Raw genomic sequence first — 19,211 nt, 5'->3', positions numbered from 1 at the left:
TAATGTAGTAGGGAATTTTGAAGTAACTTTGATTTCAATAACTGGAAAAATGGAAACTCAAAATGGAGTGGATACAAATATGGAATTCTATATAACTTCTAGAAATCACTTTAATTGTACCTACAGCAATACGAATACATCTTAAAAAGCACAGCACTGAGTAAAAAATAGACAAACCACTATGTAAGCTGAAGACACCATAATTATGCTACGTATTTCTCAAGCAAATCACAGTAGGCACATATAAATGGGGAAGGGAATGGGCATGTGGATTGAAGACAAAGGGTTAAAAAGAAAGGAAACTTGCGTTAACAATGTTAATAAGGTGGTATAAACTGATGATTACCTTTAAGTCAACTGTGCTCCTGAGCTAAGAAAGAAGACAGGAAGGTAACACAGCTAGACACAAGGTCTGGAAGCTGCCTTCTGCCTTGAATCCCCTCACTCAGCCAACTCCACTCCGGTAATCCTCCTTTCCCTCCCATTACTGACTTTGAAGGACATGGAAATTATGGGAAGAAATGCTATTTAAGAGTAGGTTAGCAACAAAAGCAGAGCTTCATACAGTAGAAGGAAATCAGGTCAACACTCTTTATTCTTTTATTCTGGGTTCTGGTGACTATATAACTATTAAATTGTCAAGGATCTTAATATATTAAATGGTGAGTAATGGCTTTAAGGCTATAATGCACCTTCAAAAAATGCCCAGCCAGCATCCAAGAAGCTAACCTTTCTCTTGAGAGAATCTGATATATCAGATGGCTAGTGTTCAATAAATTAGACTTAATATTTTGTAGTAGTATATGTTGTTAAACTTCATTTTACTGTTGTACTGAGAGCACAGTCTCCAAAACTTGGTATAAAACAAAAAAATTAAAAATCAGGTAATGGCACAAAAGGTATTATTTTGCATTTGTAAAATTAAAAAATGATGACAATGCTAAACACTACATCTCTCCCCAAAACTTTTATAGTCTATCAGCCAGGAAGATTTACTGGACAACTATTATGTCCAGGACTCTGCTATAGGTAGGAGTGAGCTATAAATAAAATAAAAACAATAGTTCCCACATTGAATGATGCTTTTAAAAAGCAGTATATTCAAAACAACAAAAAAGGACAGGGTATCATGAACCTTATTACTAGACAAACTAAATCTCTAAGCATTAAAAGAATGCAAAGAAGGAAAAAAAAGGAGTCAAATGGGATCAATCACTGAGGGGAAGGAGACATAATAGCAAAGAAGCAAAAGCATGGCAGGAGGAAAGAACACCTCTGCAACAAGAAAGAGAGGAGAACAAAGAAACAAAAACAAAGAATAAAGAAGGCTAACTACCAATTAGTTTGGCTCCATTTAGGGAAATAAGAGATAAGGAGAGAGAAGTGGAGGTGGAGGATTTAAATGCTAATTTGTGATGTATAAATTTGATACTGTGGGTCTAAGATCAGAGAAATGACTTCATGAGAAGGGTGCCTGAGAGGAATTAAATCTAGTATTTGAGTATAGGGTCTAATGCAGAGAGAAACTAGGGTTTAAAAAAATCAGCAAGAAGGCAGTAATTAAGCTCGGAGATGAGGCGCTGGCTCTAGCTATAAAGAGGAAGCAACAGATCCAAAAGCTCTTGGCATGGAATGATCAGCAGCATTTCATACTGGACAGAACATAGAAATAATGAGGAAAGGGATCAGAAAACTCCAAGGTTAGGAGTTTAATACACTTAGAAAAGATAATGACAAAGACATGACAAGGGGAAGACCGAGTACCCATTTTTCACACACATTCAGAAGAAATTTTTATTAGAGACTACAGTTAGGCTTGAGAAGAAACTATAAGCTACCTAAATGGAAAAGCTAGTTCAAAAAATAGAGTGAGTGAAGTATTCCCATACTAGAAGTATTGGTGGGATAGGTGTACTTATGTGCAAAAAGAGGGAGAAAAATGGAGCTGTCAAAGACCAGAAGCAAACTAGTATCCTAAAAAAGAAAGGCAGAACTGAAAGCAACTGAGAAGTCTTGAAGAAACTGATAAAGGACTAATGGCAATCCCTGTTTTCAGACACAATGTATTCTTGGGAAAAAGATGGCCATCCTATGAAATCTTGACTATCCACCTATTTAGACAATAGCAGAAACCAATGTACTACAAAGCATCATATAATCTTCAGAGTAAGAAGAAGCCTTAAAAATCATCCAATCTTTTAACAAATAGTATGGAGACAACTAAATATCTACCTGTAAAAGAATGCAGTTGGGCCTCTACCCACACTACTTTTAAAAATTAACTCAAAATTCATTAAAGACCTAAATGTAAAAAAATTATACAACTCTTAGAAGAAAACAGACATAAATCTTTGTGACCTTGGATTAGACAATGGTTTCTTAGATAGGACACCAAAACCACAAATAGACAAAGAAGAAATAGGTAAACTAAAACTTCACCAAATTTTAAAACTTTTGTGCTGCAAAGGATACCACAAAAAAGTTAAGACAACATACTGAATGGGAGCAAATATTTGTAAATCATAGATCTGATAAGGTTCAAGTATCCAAAATATATAAAGAACTCTTGCCACTCAACAATAAAAAAAATAACCCAGGATGCCTGAGTGGCTCAGCGGTTGAGAATCTGCCTTTGGCTCAGGGCATGATCCCAGGGTTCTCCCTCTGCCTGTCTTTCTGCTCCTCTCTCTGTGTCTCTCATGGATAAAATCCTAAAAAAAAAAAAGAAAAAAAAAAGAAAAAGAACCCAACTAAAAAATGGTAAAAGGTTCTAAATAGACATTTTTCTAAAGAAGATACACAAATGGCCAATAAGCACATGAAAAGATGTTCAACACCATTAGTCATCAAGGAAATGAAAATTAAACCCACAATGAAATATACTATATTAGACCCACTAGAATGCTATAATTTTAAGGAAAGATAATAAAGTATTGGCAAGGATGTGGAGAAAAATCAAACTCTCCTACTCTGCTGATGGCAATGCACAATATGGTAGCCACTTTGAAAAACAGCTTGCCAGTTCTTCAAAAGGGTAAACACCTTTTGACCCTGTGACCCAGTAATTCTACTTTTAGCTATATACCCAAGAATATGCTCACACAAAAATTTGCATAAAAATGTTAATAGTAGCATTTTTCATAATTACCGAAAAACTCCATCAACTGACAATAAATGGGTAAGTACAATGTGGTACACCCATGCAATAGAATATTACCTGGCCATAAAAAAGAATGAAGTACTGCTACATCCTATAGTAGGGATGAACTTTGCAAACATTATGCTAAGTAAAAACACACAAGAGAAAGCCAATCGTACAAGATCATATATTACATGATTCTATGAATATGAAATGTCCAGAACAGGCAAATCTTTGGAGACAGAAAGTAGATTACGGCTTGCTTGAGGCTGAGGAGTGGGGTGGGGGGGTAACTGCTAATGGGTATGGAGTTTTTTGTGTGTATGTAGAAGAGGTGATAAAAAGGTTCTAAAATTGTAGTGATAGTTGCACAAATCTGTGACCATATTAAAAACCACTGACTATACATTTTAAGTAGATAAATTACCTAGTATGTGAATTACATCTCAAAGTTTTTTTAAAAGTCATCCAGTCTAACCACCTGTGTTCAATATCCTCACACCTTCCTTAAGTGGAGGTCCTGACTTTGCTGAATACCATCAAACAGGAAATTCAGTATTGTCCCAGGGAAGCTCATGCCACCTCTGAACAGTTCTGTTAGAGTAGTCTTTATTTTTTTATTTTATTTTATTTTTATTTATTTTTTAAGAAAGATTTTATTTATTCATGAGAGACACCCGGGGGGGGGGGGTGGGTAGAGACTACAGGCGAGGGAGAAGCAGGATCCATGCAGGGAGCCCGACTCGATCCCAGGTCTCCAGGATCATGCCCGAAGCTTAAGGCTGCGCTAAACCACTGAGCCACCTGGGCTGCCCAGTAGTCTTCTTTATATTGAGTTAATGAGCGAGTGATGGGAGTAAGAAAGGAAATAAAATGTAGGGTTTCAAAAGGCAACACTGAATGTGACATGGTAAGAAGTGGGGAAACATGACTGATAAAGAGCTTGTCAGACTGGAATCAAAGAGGAGCTGAGGGGATCCCTGGGTGGCTCAACGGTTTAGAGCCTGCCTTCCGCCCAGGGCCGCATCAGGCTCCCTGCATGGAGCCTGTTTCTCCCTCTGCTGGTGTCTCTGCCTCTCTCTCTCTCTCTCTCTCATGAATAAATAAATAAAGTCTTTTTTTAAAAAAAATAGAGGAGCTGAAAAGTGGAGGAATGTACTATTTTCAAAGGTAAGAAAAGGAATTGGAGAGCAATGGAACAGATAGGCTAGATGGTAAAAATAGGTTTTATATCCTAGGAGAAAGCTCAGCATTTTGTATTTGGTATAATACTTTACATATTTACTACCAAACAACAACTTAGTGCTAGACACCAATTAAAATGATAAAATAGGGGTGCCTGGGTAGTGCAGTCTGTTTAGCATCCAACTCTTGGTTTCAGCTCAGGTCATGATCTTGAAGTCATGGGATTGAGCACTGCAACCTTCCCCATCCATGCCCAGCATGGAGTCTACCTGAGATTCTCTCCTCCTTTGCCCCTCCCACTCATGTGAGCTCTCTCCATCCCTAAAATAAATCTTAAAAAATAATAATAATAAAACAGTCCTTGTCTTTAAAGAGTTTACAGAGGAGCAATATAGTCCCAGCAATGACTTAATTGTGCTTTAACCATCAAATCTGATAGTTTTTTCCCCTCAGGTCTCACTCTTAAGACTATCTCTGGGGTGCCTGGCTGGCTTAGTCAGTTAAGTGTCTGCCTTCAGCTCAGGTCATGATCTCAGGGGTCCTAGGATCAAGCCCCGGGTCAGGCTCTCTGCTCAGCAAGGAGTCTGCTTGTCTCTTTCCCCCTGCTTGGGCACTCTGTCAAATAAGTAAAATCTTAAAAAAAAAAAGACTCTGCAACACAAGAAAGTGATTTATCACTTATTTCCCATTTAACAAATATGGAACTAATCCGAAATCCCTGCCAAACTCTCCTGCCTTAATTTCAGGCACACTACTCTCCTGAGCTCTCTTTTCCTACTGACTGGTCTTTTATTTTTTTTTTTTAATTTTATTTATTTATTCCTGAGAGAGAGAGAGAGAGAGAGGCAGAGACACAGGCAGAGGGAGAAGCAGGCTCCATGCACCGGGAGCCCGACGTGGGACCCGATCCCGGGTCTCCAGGATCGCGCCCTGGGCCGAAGGCAGGCGCCAAACCGCTGCGCCACCCAGGGATCCCTGACTGGTCTTTTATTTTACTTATTTACTTTTTAAAAAGATTTTATTTATTCATGAGAGACATAGAGAGAGTGAGAGAGAGGGGCAGAGACACAGGGAGAGGGAGAAGCAGGCGCCACGCAGGGAGCCTGACGTGGGACTCGATCCTGGGTCTCCAGGATCAGGCCCTGCCCTGAAGGCGGCACTAAACCACTGAGCCACCCAGACTGCCCTGATTGGTCTTTTAATCTATTCTTTCTCAGGCCCTTGCACCGGTTCTTCATTCATCCCCTCCCTGAGATTTTTATATCAATGTGTTTCTTCTTTATACTTTTTCCTTTCACAAATTCATTCATTTTCATGGATCCATTATAAGTTCCAAAATGTACAGCTCTACTTCTGACCCTTCCTCCCAAGCTCCTCTTATCTCTAAATTCCATTAGTATGTATGTCCCTTTGTCAGACTATCATGTCAAATCCAAAAATGAAACTCATTTTCACTTTACAAAACCTGCCCTCCTCCTGTGTATTTTTTCTTATAGAGTCATTCTCTCAGACTGTTAGGCTTGAGACCTACAACCTCAGCCACTTGTGACCAAGGAAGTTCTTGACAGGGTAGGCTGGGGTCAGAATGCTCAATTTGGAAGAGATGTTTTTTCCCCCCCTCACAAAGTTAACTGTCCTCAACAGAGAAAAACCTCACCTCTTGGATCTTGGTACCATATTTCTTAGAACTGAAGCCAGGATGTTTGAAAATTCAATGGCTATAAAACATCTAGAAGTGTCTAGTTGAAAAAAAATTTTTTTAATTATTTCAAGTGAAATACTTCAAGTGTACAAAAAAGTATAAATGATAACATAGAAGCACTTGTATACCTCTCAACCACATAGATGTAATTGGAAGACCTGTGTCCTCTGTCTCTCCCTGAGATAGAGCTCTGAATTTGGCAATTATCAGAATGTGCGCTTTATACTTTACTAAGTATGCATTTATAAACCATGGATATGGTCTTTGGAGTTTTAAAATTTTATATTAATGGATAGTAGTGACAGTTGTATAGCAATACGAATATACTTAATGCCATTGAACTGTGTACCTAAGGTTAAAATGACAAATTTTATAACTAAAACAAAAACAAAAACAAAAAAAAACCTGGGCGGCTTAGTTGGTGAAGCGTCTGCCTTTGGCTCAGGTCAGGACCCCAGGGTTCTGGGGTCAAGTCTTGCATCAGGCTTCCTACTCAGGGCAAAGCCTGCTTTTCCTTCTCCTTCTGCTTGTGCACTCTCTGTCAAACAAAACCTTTAAATAAGTAAATAATTTTAAAAGTCTTTATATTATGGTATTCTACCGCACTCATTCTTCTGCAACTTCCCTTTTCTGCCCTTTTTCTGGGTAAGGATTAATATTTTGGCCTAGAAATGTAACATGTTGATTTGATATATGTAGCTTGAGTTCATTTACTCAAATTGTTATGTAGCATCTCCTTGTATTTCCATTATCACAATTTATCACCTCTGTAGCTGATGAGTATTTAGGTTATTTTCTCTTTCATTATTATAAACGTTTTACTTTATAGCTACATTACAATGAAAATCTATGGTTTTTAAAAACTTTGCTTAAAAAAAACAGCTCAAGAGGGATGCCTGGGTGGCTCAGTCAGTTAAGTGTCTGCTTTCAGCTAAGGTCATGATCCCATGGGCCTGGGATTGAGTCCTGCTTCAGGCTCCCGGCTCAGGTGTGGGCCTGCTTCTCCCTCTCCCTCTGCTCCTCCTTGCACTCTGAAATAAAATTAAAAAAAAAATCTCAAGAGATCAGTCTATTAAAGTTATTAGAACATTAAAATTGTGCTTTTCAAAATAAAACACAGCTGTGTTCACTATCTCTCTGTACACTTAAGTATTCTCTAAAATGGGACTTGACTAAATCTAATTGTTGCGTGAAAGCTTTCCCTATATTTAGAATTATTAAAATTTCATTTAGCATATCATTTAAGCTTGACTACAAACTTAATGGACTTTACAGAGTGAAGCTCTACTTGTCCTTGTCAATAACCATCCTTACTGCTAAAAACAAAAACTCTAGCACTGTTAACAAAAGAGCTTTCTGAAAGCAGCATTAAACCATCTGCAACACTTGATTCTTAAGACAAATCAATAGAGAACTGTATGTGTTTATATTTGATTACTGCAGCTTAAGAAAGATCCTTACGGGCCAATTCCTTAATATATATACACTTCTCCCTAAATACTGAGGAAATTCTACAGGCCAAATTTAATTTGGCATTACTTAAAATGGAATCTGGGACCACAGCTGAGTGGTCCTCATCTTCTCCTCCAAGGGCCCTCGTCTCGTTACATTCCCCTCCTACCTGTGCTCTGTCTACCACTGCTTTGATGTTTTCTGCTAGTTTAACCATATCTTTTCTTCACCTCCCCACTTCCAAATCACCCTACATACTACTAAGAGATACTTACGTGTCTAAGTTGCTTAACACAGAGCCTAGTCTATATACTCTACACATGTTAATTACTACTGTTTTGTTAGGAGTCATCTTCCTAAAGCATTATTCTAACTGGTCTTGCCATTTCTCTGATCAAAAGCTTTCAATGATTCCCACAGAGGACAAGAGACTTGTTACACAGTAAGGCAGCAGAGTAAAACCAGTACTATCTTTTTAGTCAGTTATTAGTTAAGATACTGGCCAATACAAAAAAAAAAAAAAAAAGAGAGAGATACTGGCCGGGCCTCCAACTATTAAAGTGGATGTTAAATGAGCCTTTCTAAAGCTCATTTTCATCATCTGTAAAGTGGATATAGATGGGATCATTAAAAGGATTGTTCAGGGTTGTTACAAGGATTACAGGTTAAAAATCATATACAAAGCACCCTGCATGTACAATGGGTATTTAACAAGTTCTGGTTTTGCCTTTCCTCCAAGCTGAATTTCTAAACAATTGAACTCTATAATCTAGCCCAAAAGTACCTCTTCACATTTCTTTCTCATTATATACTCCTGATTCAACCTAACTAGACTTCTCACCATGCTCTGAGTCAGCCTTGTAATTTCTTACTACCAAGCCTTTGCTTTTTGCTGACTCCAGTGGTTTAGCTTTTCTCTCCAACTCTACATGTTTACATACAGTTTATCCTTCAGGGCCCAGGCCAAATACTGCCCTCACCCCTAATGCTTTTTCTCACGTCACCCCCATGCACTTAGAACATACTGCTTGAACATCTTTAATTGCACTTATCACAACTGGCCTTATTCAAGAGTTGTATTTATGTGCCTTACAGCCTCTACTTGAATGGACTGAGAAACAGATGAAATCTTCCAATAAGTACCACTTCTACCCCATTTTATTCAGTGCTGACCAAAACTTATAAATCCTATCAGAGCACCAGAAAAGATGCCTGTGATATCAGAAGCTGGCCTGGTACTATCAGCTAGGCCTTGGTGTTGGTAGGAGCTGGCTCGGCACTCACGGTTAGGTTTTGGTATCCTCCTGTTAAACGTCAGCAATTTCAGAGCATTAACATTAGACAAGGCCATTCTGTGACTACCGTGGATCAAGACAAAGAGTCAGACCACTCTGTAATCTGCCTGAACACAGATAAAACATGAATATTGTCTAAGGTAAAAAGTTCCAAATAGCCCCCATTCCTGGATAATGAGCGACTGCTGCTTCTTCACCAACTATAGCTTCAGCCTTTCTGTAGTCTGCTCTCCCTTTAGATAAACTCTATTAAGATACTCAGCCATAGAATTTGCCTCCCTACCTGATGGCATCCAATCCAGAGTGAACCCCCACATCCTTAAGCCTTCTTCAAATTCACCTAACACATGTCCATACCCTATAATAAAGCTTTTCTTACATTCTTAATGTGATGCCACATGCTTCCTCATGCTGTGCATTCTCCCTCGCTACAAATAATAAATCCAACTTATTTAACTATAGGTATTCCTTGTGCTCTGTGGCTGAAGTTCAGTGTTTTCTCCATGCTTGCGTCCCTTCAGGGTATGTTCTGGCTCTTGCATGCTATATACTCTGCTGAATTGATGTAGATGACTTGTACAGGGCCTGCTGGCCTTTACTAGAATCTCAAGACCCAGCACAGTTATGCTCAGAGCTAAAAATAATTGTTTACATCATTATCCTGAATGGTTTTTAGTTTTAAGAATAGAAAATGACAGTCAGGGTAACTGGTAAAGGTGCTCTACACCCACCACTCTGCTCCATACTCCCTCCTCTAAAAGTTTCTGAACTTGAAAAAAGTACCTAATCTTCATGCACTCACAGGCTCTCAAATGGTCTTCTCCCTTCTCTGACATGCTTTCAGAGCAGATACTTGAGGTTTCATTACGAGAAATGAAAAGGTAAGGGACCAAAATAATACACTCATCCTCAAGCACTTATATATCAAAACATAAAGAGCTAAGATTACAAAGAATTACGTATATGTGTCACACACACACAAACACACACACATATATGGACACATAACTATACATATAGGAGTATATATTTCCATATCTCAGCTCAAGACCCAGTGGGCAGAACTCACCTGAGGAGAACGTGGTGACATAAGAGTCTGAGCTATTTCAGAGGAATGGGGCCACTGGGAAGGTACTCATAAGGAATACTACCTATAATACTCAAAGTAAGCCACTCACTGGAAAATATGGGTAGGTAGATGAGGAGGAGAGATGCCAGATATCACATTATCATGGAAGCACTACAGGATCCAGCTATGGAAGTGCTGAGCAGGGCTATCCTGAAGCTGACTCAAGCACAGAAGCAGCATACAGTTGTCATCTTGGAAGGCTTCACCTACTCTGGCACCTGTCCAAAGTCTCAGTAAGCTAACTTTGGAATGGCTGACAAGTTCCTCATCTCATATGCTGGTATTTTCACATTACACAGGTATATATGGTAAGAGTAGGGGAATTGCTACTTTGGCCAAAGAAAAAACTGGTTGGTGTAATGAAGAGAACGATAGGAGAAAGGGACCATGCCAACTTAGTATTTGTGGCATCAAGGTAGGAGTTATGTGGCACAGGCTCCAGAAAGGCAGAATTAAGTTCTGAAAATAGCCCCATGGCATGAAACACTTTTTAAGAGGAAAGATCTTAAAATGCAGTATTGCTTGGGCATTTCAAAAATTGTCAAGCAGGTAGGAAAGGCGGAGTGGGGGGAAGCAGATGTACAGGTAGCTCCTCTAAAAGAGAAAAGATGAACAAAACGACACATAAATGAATGAGTGGCAAGACTTGGAAGAACCACTTGAGGCCAAGGTCCAAAATAAATTAAGATTTACAAAAAGGCTAGCCAAAGCAAAAGGGGTATTTTTAGAGAAAAAAAGGGGGGGGGGATTTACCGGATTATAAAATGTAATGCTAAGGAAGCAGAATTTCTGAACTTCTATTTTGCTTCCATACTGTCTATCAAAGGGAATGAATTTTGGGTTAAATGAAAGAGAATCAGGAATCCTAAGGACAAATATAAAGTCCCAGATGGGTGAGGAGGATAAGTCCATCCAGCAAATAATTTCTACTCACCCTGGAAAACTTGCAAGAAAGGTCATTAAACTAAAATTCTAAGAAATTATGTTGATAGAGGAAAATTTTAAAGAATGGAATAGGTGACTATTGTTCCAGTTTACAAAAGGTGGATTGTGGACTTTTCAACTACAAAGAAGTGAGCACACTGTATAGCTCTTGGGCTAGATTCTAAGAAGGATTCTTCAGGAGATTGCGAGGAAGATGGCAAAGTAGGAGAATCCTGAACTTAACTCATCCATGCACATGGAAATAACAGCTGTAACTGTGCTACTAACTTTGAAAATGCCCAAGAACTGGCAGAACAGTGCTTCCACATTTAATCCTAGGGAGAAATTGAGGGGAAAGCCACAAAGATAAAGGGCGGAGGCACAGAGCAGAGATTGGGAAACAAACCCAGATAGGACTAACCACAAATGGAAAGATGCCACAAGCATCCTTAGAGGAGACGTTAGAGGATCACACCCCACCCCAGGCTATGGGGACCCACACTGGGAAGAGGAGTCCCCAGTAACATCTATCTGGCTTTGAAAAAAAAAATCAGTGGGGCTTATTTGGCTTTAAAAATCAGCAGGGTTTAACTGTGGGTACTTAAGAAAAAATCAACTGGGCTTAACTCAGGAGAGCTGAAGGGAGATAGGAAACGGAGTCCTCAGCCTAAAGCATAATAAATAACCCGACTTTAAACACAGCGTAGAAACAAGTTTGAAAAGTGCCTGAGGTATATGTGAAGAAGATGTATTTACTACCCTCAGAACATGCGCTGGAGGCGCAGGAATCTTCAGGATACTTCAACAACAAAAGTGCTGGCAAGCGCCATTTCTCTTCCCTTCCCTAAACCTAGAAAGCCAGACACTTGGAAAAACCAGCATAAACGCTCTCCACCTATTTTGCTAGCACCATGTACACGGCACCAGCTTCCCCTGCACAACGTTGGCAGACATCTCTGTAAAGAGGCTCCAGCCCCACCATATTCTGTAAACACCCCCAGCAAAGACCAGCACCAATCCAAAGTGAATCCTGTGCTGGAGAGAGTGAAAGATAACCCCACACACCAGCACCCCCGCAGTTCCAAAGCCTTTTCACTGACCACAAAAGAAGAATCCCCCACCTTCTGTTGTGTCTGCAACTGTGAGAGAGAGACTAAGTGCAGAAATTGAGGCTGATTGCTAAACCTCCCCCCCACCTATGCACCAAAACAAAGTGAAAAGTACAAAATGGACAAAACCTAGATGAGCAGCAATCAAAAAAAAAAAAAAGTCAGCTTAGGATTCTAATATATCACAAGGTCAGTAAGTAAAATGCAAATTATCTAAAGTAATCCTCAAGATGCACAAAAAGATGTAGAGAGTTTTTAAAAGGAGGATGGGGGAGGCAAGAGGTTGCTCTTTCATGATCTAATAGGCTTCCACTTGCTATCATCTGCCTTCTAAGAAGGCTGTGTTGAGATACTTGAAACTAGGTCATAGGAGGAATGGATGAACTCCTAGAGAAGTCAACAAAGAAAAAAGACTGAAGAAAGGGACATGCTGCTAGTCTTCATTCCTGAACTCACCATTTTTCCCTTTGATCTACTGTTCCTCCATTCCTATTGTGATGAAGGGCATTACCAACTGCCTACTCACCTAAGCCAACAACCTGAGACTAATCCAAGATGTCTCCCTCCCCTTCACCTTCCAATTCTTCTTAAAAATGGCTCACATGGGGTACCTGGATAACTCAGTTGGTTAAGCACCCAACTCTTGGTTTCAGCTCACTATCTCAGGGCCATGATATGGGGCCTTGTGTCAGGCTCCACTCTTAACATGGAGCCTCCCTCTCCCTCTGCTCCTCCCCCCACTCATGCATGTGCACACACACACGTGCACTCTCTCAAATCCTAAAGAAATGGCTCTTAAAACTGAAATTTCTGACAATGTTAAATACATCTCAAATCATTAAACATGAAAATAATACCAGAGAAATATAATAAAAATAGCTCTTAAAATTGTTCTTACCCGGGCAGCCCAGGTGGCTCAGCGGTTTAGCGCCACCTTCAGCCTAGGGCCTGATCCTGGAGACCCAGGATCAATTTCCACGTTGGGCTCCCTGCATGGAGCCTGCTTCTCCCTCTGCCTGTGTCTCTGTCTCTCTCTCTCTGTCTCTCATCAATGAATAAATATAATCTTAAAAAAAAATTATTCTTACCCAATGAAGACAGCCCCCCTGCTCTCCTTCCTCCAGTACCCCCATATCCCTTTGGGAATCATTATCAACTTCAGAGTGACTAATCAGCATATTCTTTCTACCCAAAACACTGCAAGTAACTTAGTTCAAGCTATTAAGATGCATGGATAAGTTAGCTGGAACTACTAGGGAAAAATAAGGGGGTAGGGGTGCAGGGTGGATAAGAATAAGGTGGGAGTGAAGGAAGAGTTTAAAAGAAAAGATATGCTCCTTCTCTGAACCATGGAATGTGAGAAGTGATGTCTTGTACTGTTGCAACCATTGTTGCTATCCTGAGAGAGCAGTCAGAGGACAGAGCCAACTTGAGAAGGAACTGGGAAGTTTGTTTTTTTAAAGATTTTATTTATTCATGAGAGACACAGAGAGAGAGAGAGAGAGAGAGAGAGGGAGAGAGGGAGGGAGGGAGGCAGAGACATAGGCAGACATAGGCAGAGGGAGAAGCAGGCTCCAGGCAGGAAGACTGATGCGGGATCACACCCCGGGCTGAAGACGGTGCTAAACCTCTGAGCCACCAGGGTTGCCTGGAACTAGGAAGTTAAATGAACACAGAAAATCAGAGCTGGAGCCCAGATGAGATTGGGAATCTCTGGATTAAACAACACTGAAGGCCAGTTCTAACACAGGGTCTTTTCATTTATACAAAGCAATGCATCCCTTTTTTGTCATAATGCCATTGAGATTAAATCTTCTGCCATTTGTCATGAAGATCCTAACTGATGAGCTCAACAACACTGACTTAATGATGCTCCTGTGGTCCCAACTGGAGTACTGTAACTATCTTCACCGTAAAGAAATCCTCACAATGCATCTCCTATACTGCTGCCAGGGTGTCTTTTCTAAAACCACACTGGATGGTTCTCTTCTACTTACCAACTTACAATGGCCTCTTCTACCCTTAGAATAAAATCCAACCTCAAGTATTTTTTTAAATTTTTTTTTTATTGGAGTGGAATTTTCCAACATAGAGCCTAACACCCAGTGCTCATCCTGCCAAGTGCCCCCCTCAGTGCCCATTACCCAGTCACCCATGGACTGGGTCCACCTCCCCTTCCACTACCCCTTGTTCATTTCCCAGAGTTACAACCTCCTTAAGTATGAGAGGGAAAAACAGTTCCTCACAGTTTGGCCCCTGCCAACATCTCTGGTCTCCTCTCTCATCACAATGAAAAATTTTTCTTAAAGGACACCAGCATGAAAACGAAGACAACCCACTAAATGCGAGAAAATATTTGCAAATTATGTACCTGAAATAGAGACTTATCTGGAGAACTCTTAATAAACAATAAACTCAACAATAAAAAGTAACCCAATTTAAAAATGGGCACAAGATCTGAAGACACTTCTCCAAAAGTGATATACAAATAGCCAATACACACACAAGAAGCAGCCAAGGACAGTAGTCATCAGGGAAATACAAATAAAACCACAATGAGGTGTCACTTCATACCCACTCAGATAGCTATGATCAAAAAGGCAGGCAATAAGTGTTGGCAAGATGTAGAGCAACTGGAATGCTTATACACTGCTGGTAGGAATGTTAAATGGTGCAGCCACTTTGAAAAACAGTCTAGCAGTTCCTCAAAAGGTTAAATATAGAGTAATCACATGACCTAGAAATTTCACTCTTCATTCCAGCCACTAAAATACTCATATTTCTGAAATGTATATACCCGAGAAAAATGAAAACATGTCTACATAAGTTTGTATTCAAATGGTAATAGCATTATGCATAATAAAAAATATAAACAATCCAAATGTCCATCAACAGATGAATGAATAAAGTATGGTATATCCACACAATGGAATATTATTCAGCTATAAAAAAGTAATGAAGTACTGGGATGCCTGGGTGGCGTGGCTGGTTAGGTATCCAATTCTTGGTCTTGGCTTAGGTCATTATCTCAGTGTCATGAGACTGAGCCCTGGGTGGAGCACCGTACCAGGCTCTGCACTCAGCATGGAGTTGGCCTGGGTTTCTTTCTCCTTCTCTGCTCCTCCCTCTCACTCTCTCTCGCTCTAAAATAAATCTTTAAAAAAAAGTAATGAAGTACTAATACATGCTACAACATGGATGAGTCTTGAAAACATACAGAGCAAGAGAAGCTAGTCACAAAAGATCACATGTCCTATGATTCCATTTATATGAAATTTCTGGGACAGAAAAACTTATATTGACAGAAAGTAGACTAGTGGTTACCTAGGGCTGAAGGGGGTGGGGCAGGTTGGAGGGTGGTAGCTAAAGAATATCGGGATTTCATGAGGGAAATGTTCTAACATTGACTGTGGTGATGGTTGCACAAATCTGAATATAACAGACTCCACTGAACTGTACACTTTAAGCAGGTGAACTGTATGTGAATTATATCTCAAGAAAGTTGTTAGGGAGGGAAAAAAAGACTCTCCTGTTCTAGGACACTTTTCTTGTCCCCAATAAAACTGACTGTTCTAACCATGAGTCCCCATTGTTCCCTGCAAGGACTTTGAGTACATGCAACTGACACACACTTACTGTGTCTTCCTCTACTAAACTATGAATCTCAGGCAAGATTTGGTTCATTTTTCTTAGAATCCTTGGTTATCTGTATACTGTGTATATACTATGTAAATACATCATAAGTATTTACTAAAAGAATGTCTTAACAACAGTCATGTGGAAAAGGGACTGTAGTTGTTTCACATATTCCAATGGGCAGAAATGAAAGTTACAATGACAGATTTCAAGAATTTTCAAGTAACTGAGGCTGTCTCTTTCTCCAAAACAAGGGTTTCGGGTTATGTGAATTCTTTGAATGGATACTCAAATTCTGAATGTCAGCATAAATGGTATGTGAATTTTTCTAGGGAGAAACTCCATAACTTTCATCAGATTCTCAAAGGGGTAAATAACCCCAAAATGGCTAGGAATCACTACTTTTAAAATGTCAGCATACCAGCCCAGGGATTTTAAGTAATTTGTTTTTTTTAAAAGATTTATTTATTTATCTATTTATGATAGAGAGAGAGAGGCGCAGAGACACAGGAGGAGGGAGAAGCAGGCTCTATGTGGGGAGCCCGATGTGGGACCCGATACCCAGACTCCAGGACCGTGCCCCAGGTCAAAGACAGGCGCTAAACCGCTGAGCCACCCAGGGATCCCCAAGTAATTTGTTTTTATTGAAGATACTTGGCATACAATGTTACCTTAGATTTAAATATATAACATAGTAATTCTACAACTCTATACATTATTATGCTCACAGTAAGTACAGCTACCATCTATCACCATATAACGTTATGACAACACCATATACTCCCTATGTTGTGCTTTCATCCCTGTGACTTATTAATTTCATAACTGGAAGCCTGTATCTCCCACTCCTCTTCAGCCATTTTGCCCATTCCCCCACCACATCTCCCATTTGGTAACCATCAGTTCTCTATATTTATGAGTCTGTTTTTGTTTGCTCATTTATTTTTTAGATGCCACACATAAATGAGATCACATAGTATTTGTCTTTCTCTGTCGGACTTATTTCACTTAGCATAATACCTTCTAGGTTCATCCAAGGATGAAGAGTTTAGTTAGCAAAATTTCAGTTACTGAAATAAACCATACAAGAGAAGTTTTTGCCTAGATTATATTCCTTTGGTAACTAATGCAAAAAGAGAATTCCCAATATTAATAGCTTCATAAGCTTAAATTATTCATTTAAAAATATCTGTCGACTGCCATTTTAGACAGATGCTCAAGAAACAGTGGAAAACTAGACCAAGTCCCTGCCCTCATGAAACTTCTATTCTCAAAGGTAGAAAGAGAAAAAAATAAGAACATTTCATATCATATAGTAATTTCTTCAAGAAAGGAAACACAACATGAAGGAATGGGGAAGGAGGAGGGTGAAGTTAGCTAGGGTCTGTAGGGACAATCTCTCTGAGGTTACAGCTGATCAGAAACTTGAGTAACCAGAAGGAAGCTGAGGGAAGAACAAGAACAAGGACAGAAAGTGCAAAGATGCTAAGATGAGAACACTGAATATCAACTCTTGAGTTCTCAAGGGAAAAAGCCACATTTAATCTCCATACAACATTCAGAAGAGTATCTCCCATGCACATTCAATAAAGCTTAGATAATTCAGCACAGGGGATCCCTGGGTGGCTCAGCGGGTTAGCGCCTGCCTTCAGCCCAGGACATCATCCTGGAGTCCCAGGATCGAGTCCCACATCGGGCTCCCTGCATGGAGCCTGCTTCTCCCTCTGCCTGTGTCTCTGCCTTTCTCTCTTTCTCTCTTTGTCTCTCGTGAATAAAATCTTAAAAAAAAAAAAAAAAAGATAAGTCAGCATAATGGAATTCAATTCAGTAAAATACTGTTTTAAAAAAATCTTTACTGTTAAGGTCATCATGAATTAATCTTCAAGGCAGACAAGGCGATACCAAATAGTCAAAACGAGTAAAACCTTGGCATTTTGTAATAAGAAAGAAAATAAAAACCCCACATTTTTTAGAAGTCTCTTCCAGGTAGTTTTCCAAGCATAAAGTTTTGATCAAGAGAATTCTGGGTTCAATCTGCCCTCCATCCCTAGAGCTTGGTGCCTTGCATCTACAGGGCTCCTATCCATGACGCGCAAGAGAGGGGAACTAGAGTCGGAGCGCGCGAATCACGGGGAGGTGGATTCCAGCTCGACAGGAGCTGTCCAATCATCAACGTGCTGAACATTAGAGGAAGCGCTTGGGGACCGTAAAACCGTCCGCAAGGGTCATTATCAGAGACAATTTACAGGCGGAAGTTACCCGTGGAACTTCAGGAGCTACACGGAATTGCTCTAGTTCCTTCTTTCGGCCTGGACATCCATCCCTTTGGACTCCTTATGTAAAAGCCCCTGACCGCGCCAACAGGGTGGATTGTAAACACCACGCACACAACCACACCAAATAACAAAGGACTGGCAAACACTTAAGTACATGCGGGAAGGAAACGTAGCAGTCTGTTCATCTCCGTAACTGAAACTGGAGTTAAAAAATCTTCAAATTCTATTTTAAAAGGCATTAAAAAAAAAAAAAAGCCTGAAGTGGGGGCGCTGGATGTACACAATGACTCAAGGTTAACCAATACCAAGGCCAATGGACTTCGCTTCATACAAAAAAAAAAAAAAAAAAAGCACGACACGAGGCATCGGGGAACCGCGGAGAGGGGAATCCAAGTGGGAGCCCTCCGGACCCGGCCCAAAGCGCCTGAACAGAGGGGGCAGCGGAGTGAAGCCGGGGAGGGGAAGGGCTGCGCACGAGGCAGGCGTGGGGGGCCACCCGGAGGGCGCCCGGGCACCACGCACGCGCGCGCCGGCATCGCGGCCCTTCCTGCCGAAGGGGGTCTAGAGTCGCCGCGGCTCTCCCAGACTCCAGGGGAGCCGCAGGGCTCGGCGCCCCCCCCCCGCCGTATGGAGGAGACGTCGAGTGCCCCCCGCCCTGGAGCAGCAGCGTTCTCCGTACGCTGACGGGGAGCTAGCTAGCCGCCGCCTACCTTCCGGCGCAGGTGGCGGCTCCTGCCGCTTTCCGCGAGACAGGAAGGCCTTGGGCAGCAGCAGCGACACGGCCAGCACGAGCCCCGAGGCCAGGGCCACCCTCCGCACGGTGGAGTACGCCATGGCCGCCGCCCTCGCCCCAGGTGCCGACGCCCGCCGGAACCGGAACCGGAACCGGAACCACTGCGCCGGCGGCCGAACCGCGGGCTGCGCGGACGGCGACGCGCGAGGGACAAGCGCGTGAGGCCCCCCGCACCGCGACCGCGGCCGCGGCCTCCGTTCGCCCCCGCCCCCGCCCCCGCCCCCGCCCCGCTGCGCGCGCCCTGGGGTCTGGGCGGCCTGGAAGCTCCTCGCTCCCCGCGCCGAGCTGCTGGAGGTGGTGCCCCCGCTTCCCCCACCCGCTGGCGGCGCTGCCCGCCGCGCCCCCAGACCACGCGGGCGCTCCCCTGCCGCCCGCCCGCCGCCCGCAGCCAGGCCCCTCGGCCAAAAACGCGCGTGCCGTGATCTCGCGCCGCGGGCCCGAAGCCTTTCGCAGACACCTCCTTTCCTCCCCCAGCCCAGCCCTCACACTTCTTTCTAGGACCTCGGGGCCCTGAGTGACGTCTTCGCAGTGCCGCGTGCAGACGGAGCATTTGCCCTTGCGCTGGCGTAGT

The 19,211-nt window shown here is 41.8% G+C and overlaps 1 protein-coding gene across 1 annotated transcript in view; it reads right to left on the bottom strand.

The window, feature by feature from the left end:
• The window catches only part of RIC3 (RIC3 acetylcholine receptor chaperone), a 53,214-nt gene extending 34,530 nt beyond the window's left edge, over positions 1-18,684 (bottom strand). The window contains exon 1 of the mRNA XM_055317910.1: positions 18,558-18,684. Coding sequence (XP_055173885.1) covers positions 18,558-18,681 — 124 coding nt within the window. The 5' untranslated portion in view covers positions 18,682-18,684. The remainder of the gene's footprint in view (positions 1-18,557) is intronic.
• Between the last annotated feature and the right edge of the window lie 527 nt (positions 18,685-19,211).

Source organism: Nyctereutes procyonoides, unplaced genomic scaffold (genome assembly GCF_905146905.1).
Source record: "Nyctereutes procyonoides isolate TBG_1078 unplaced genomic scaffold, NYPRO_anot_genome, whole genome shotgun sequence".
Lineage (NCBI taxonomy): Eukaryota > Metazoa > Chordata > Mammalia > Carnivora > Canidae > Nyctereutes > Nyctereutes procyonoides.
The sequence above is the reverse complement of the archived record's forward strand: the minus strand, read 5'-3'. Positions and strand labels throughout refer to the sequence as shown.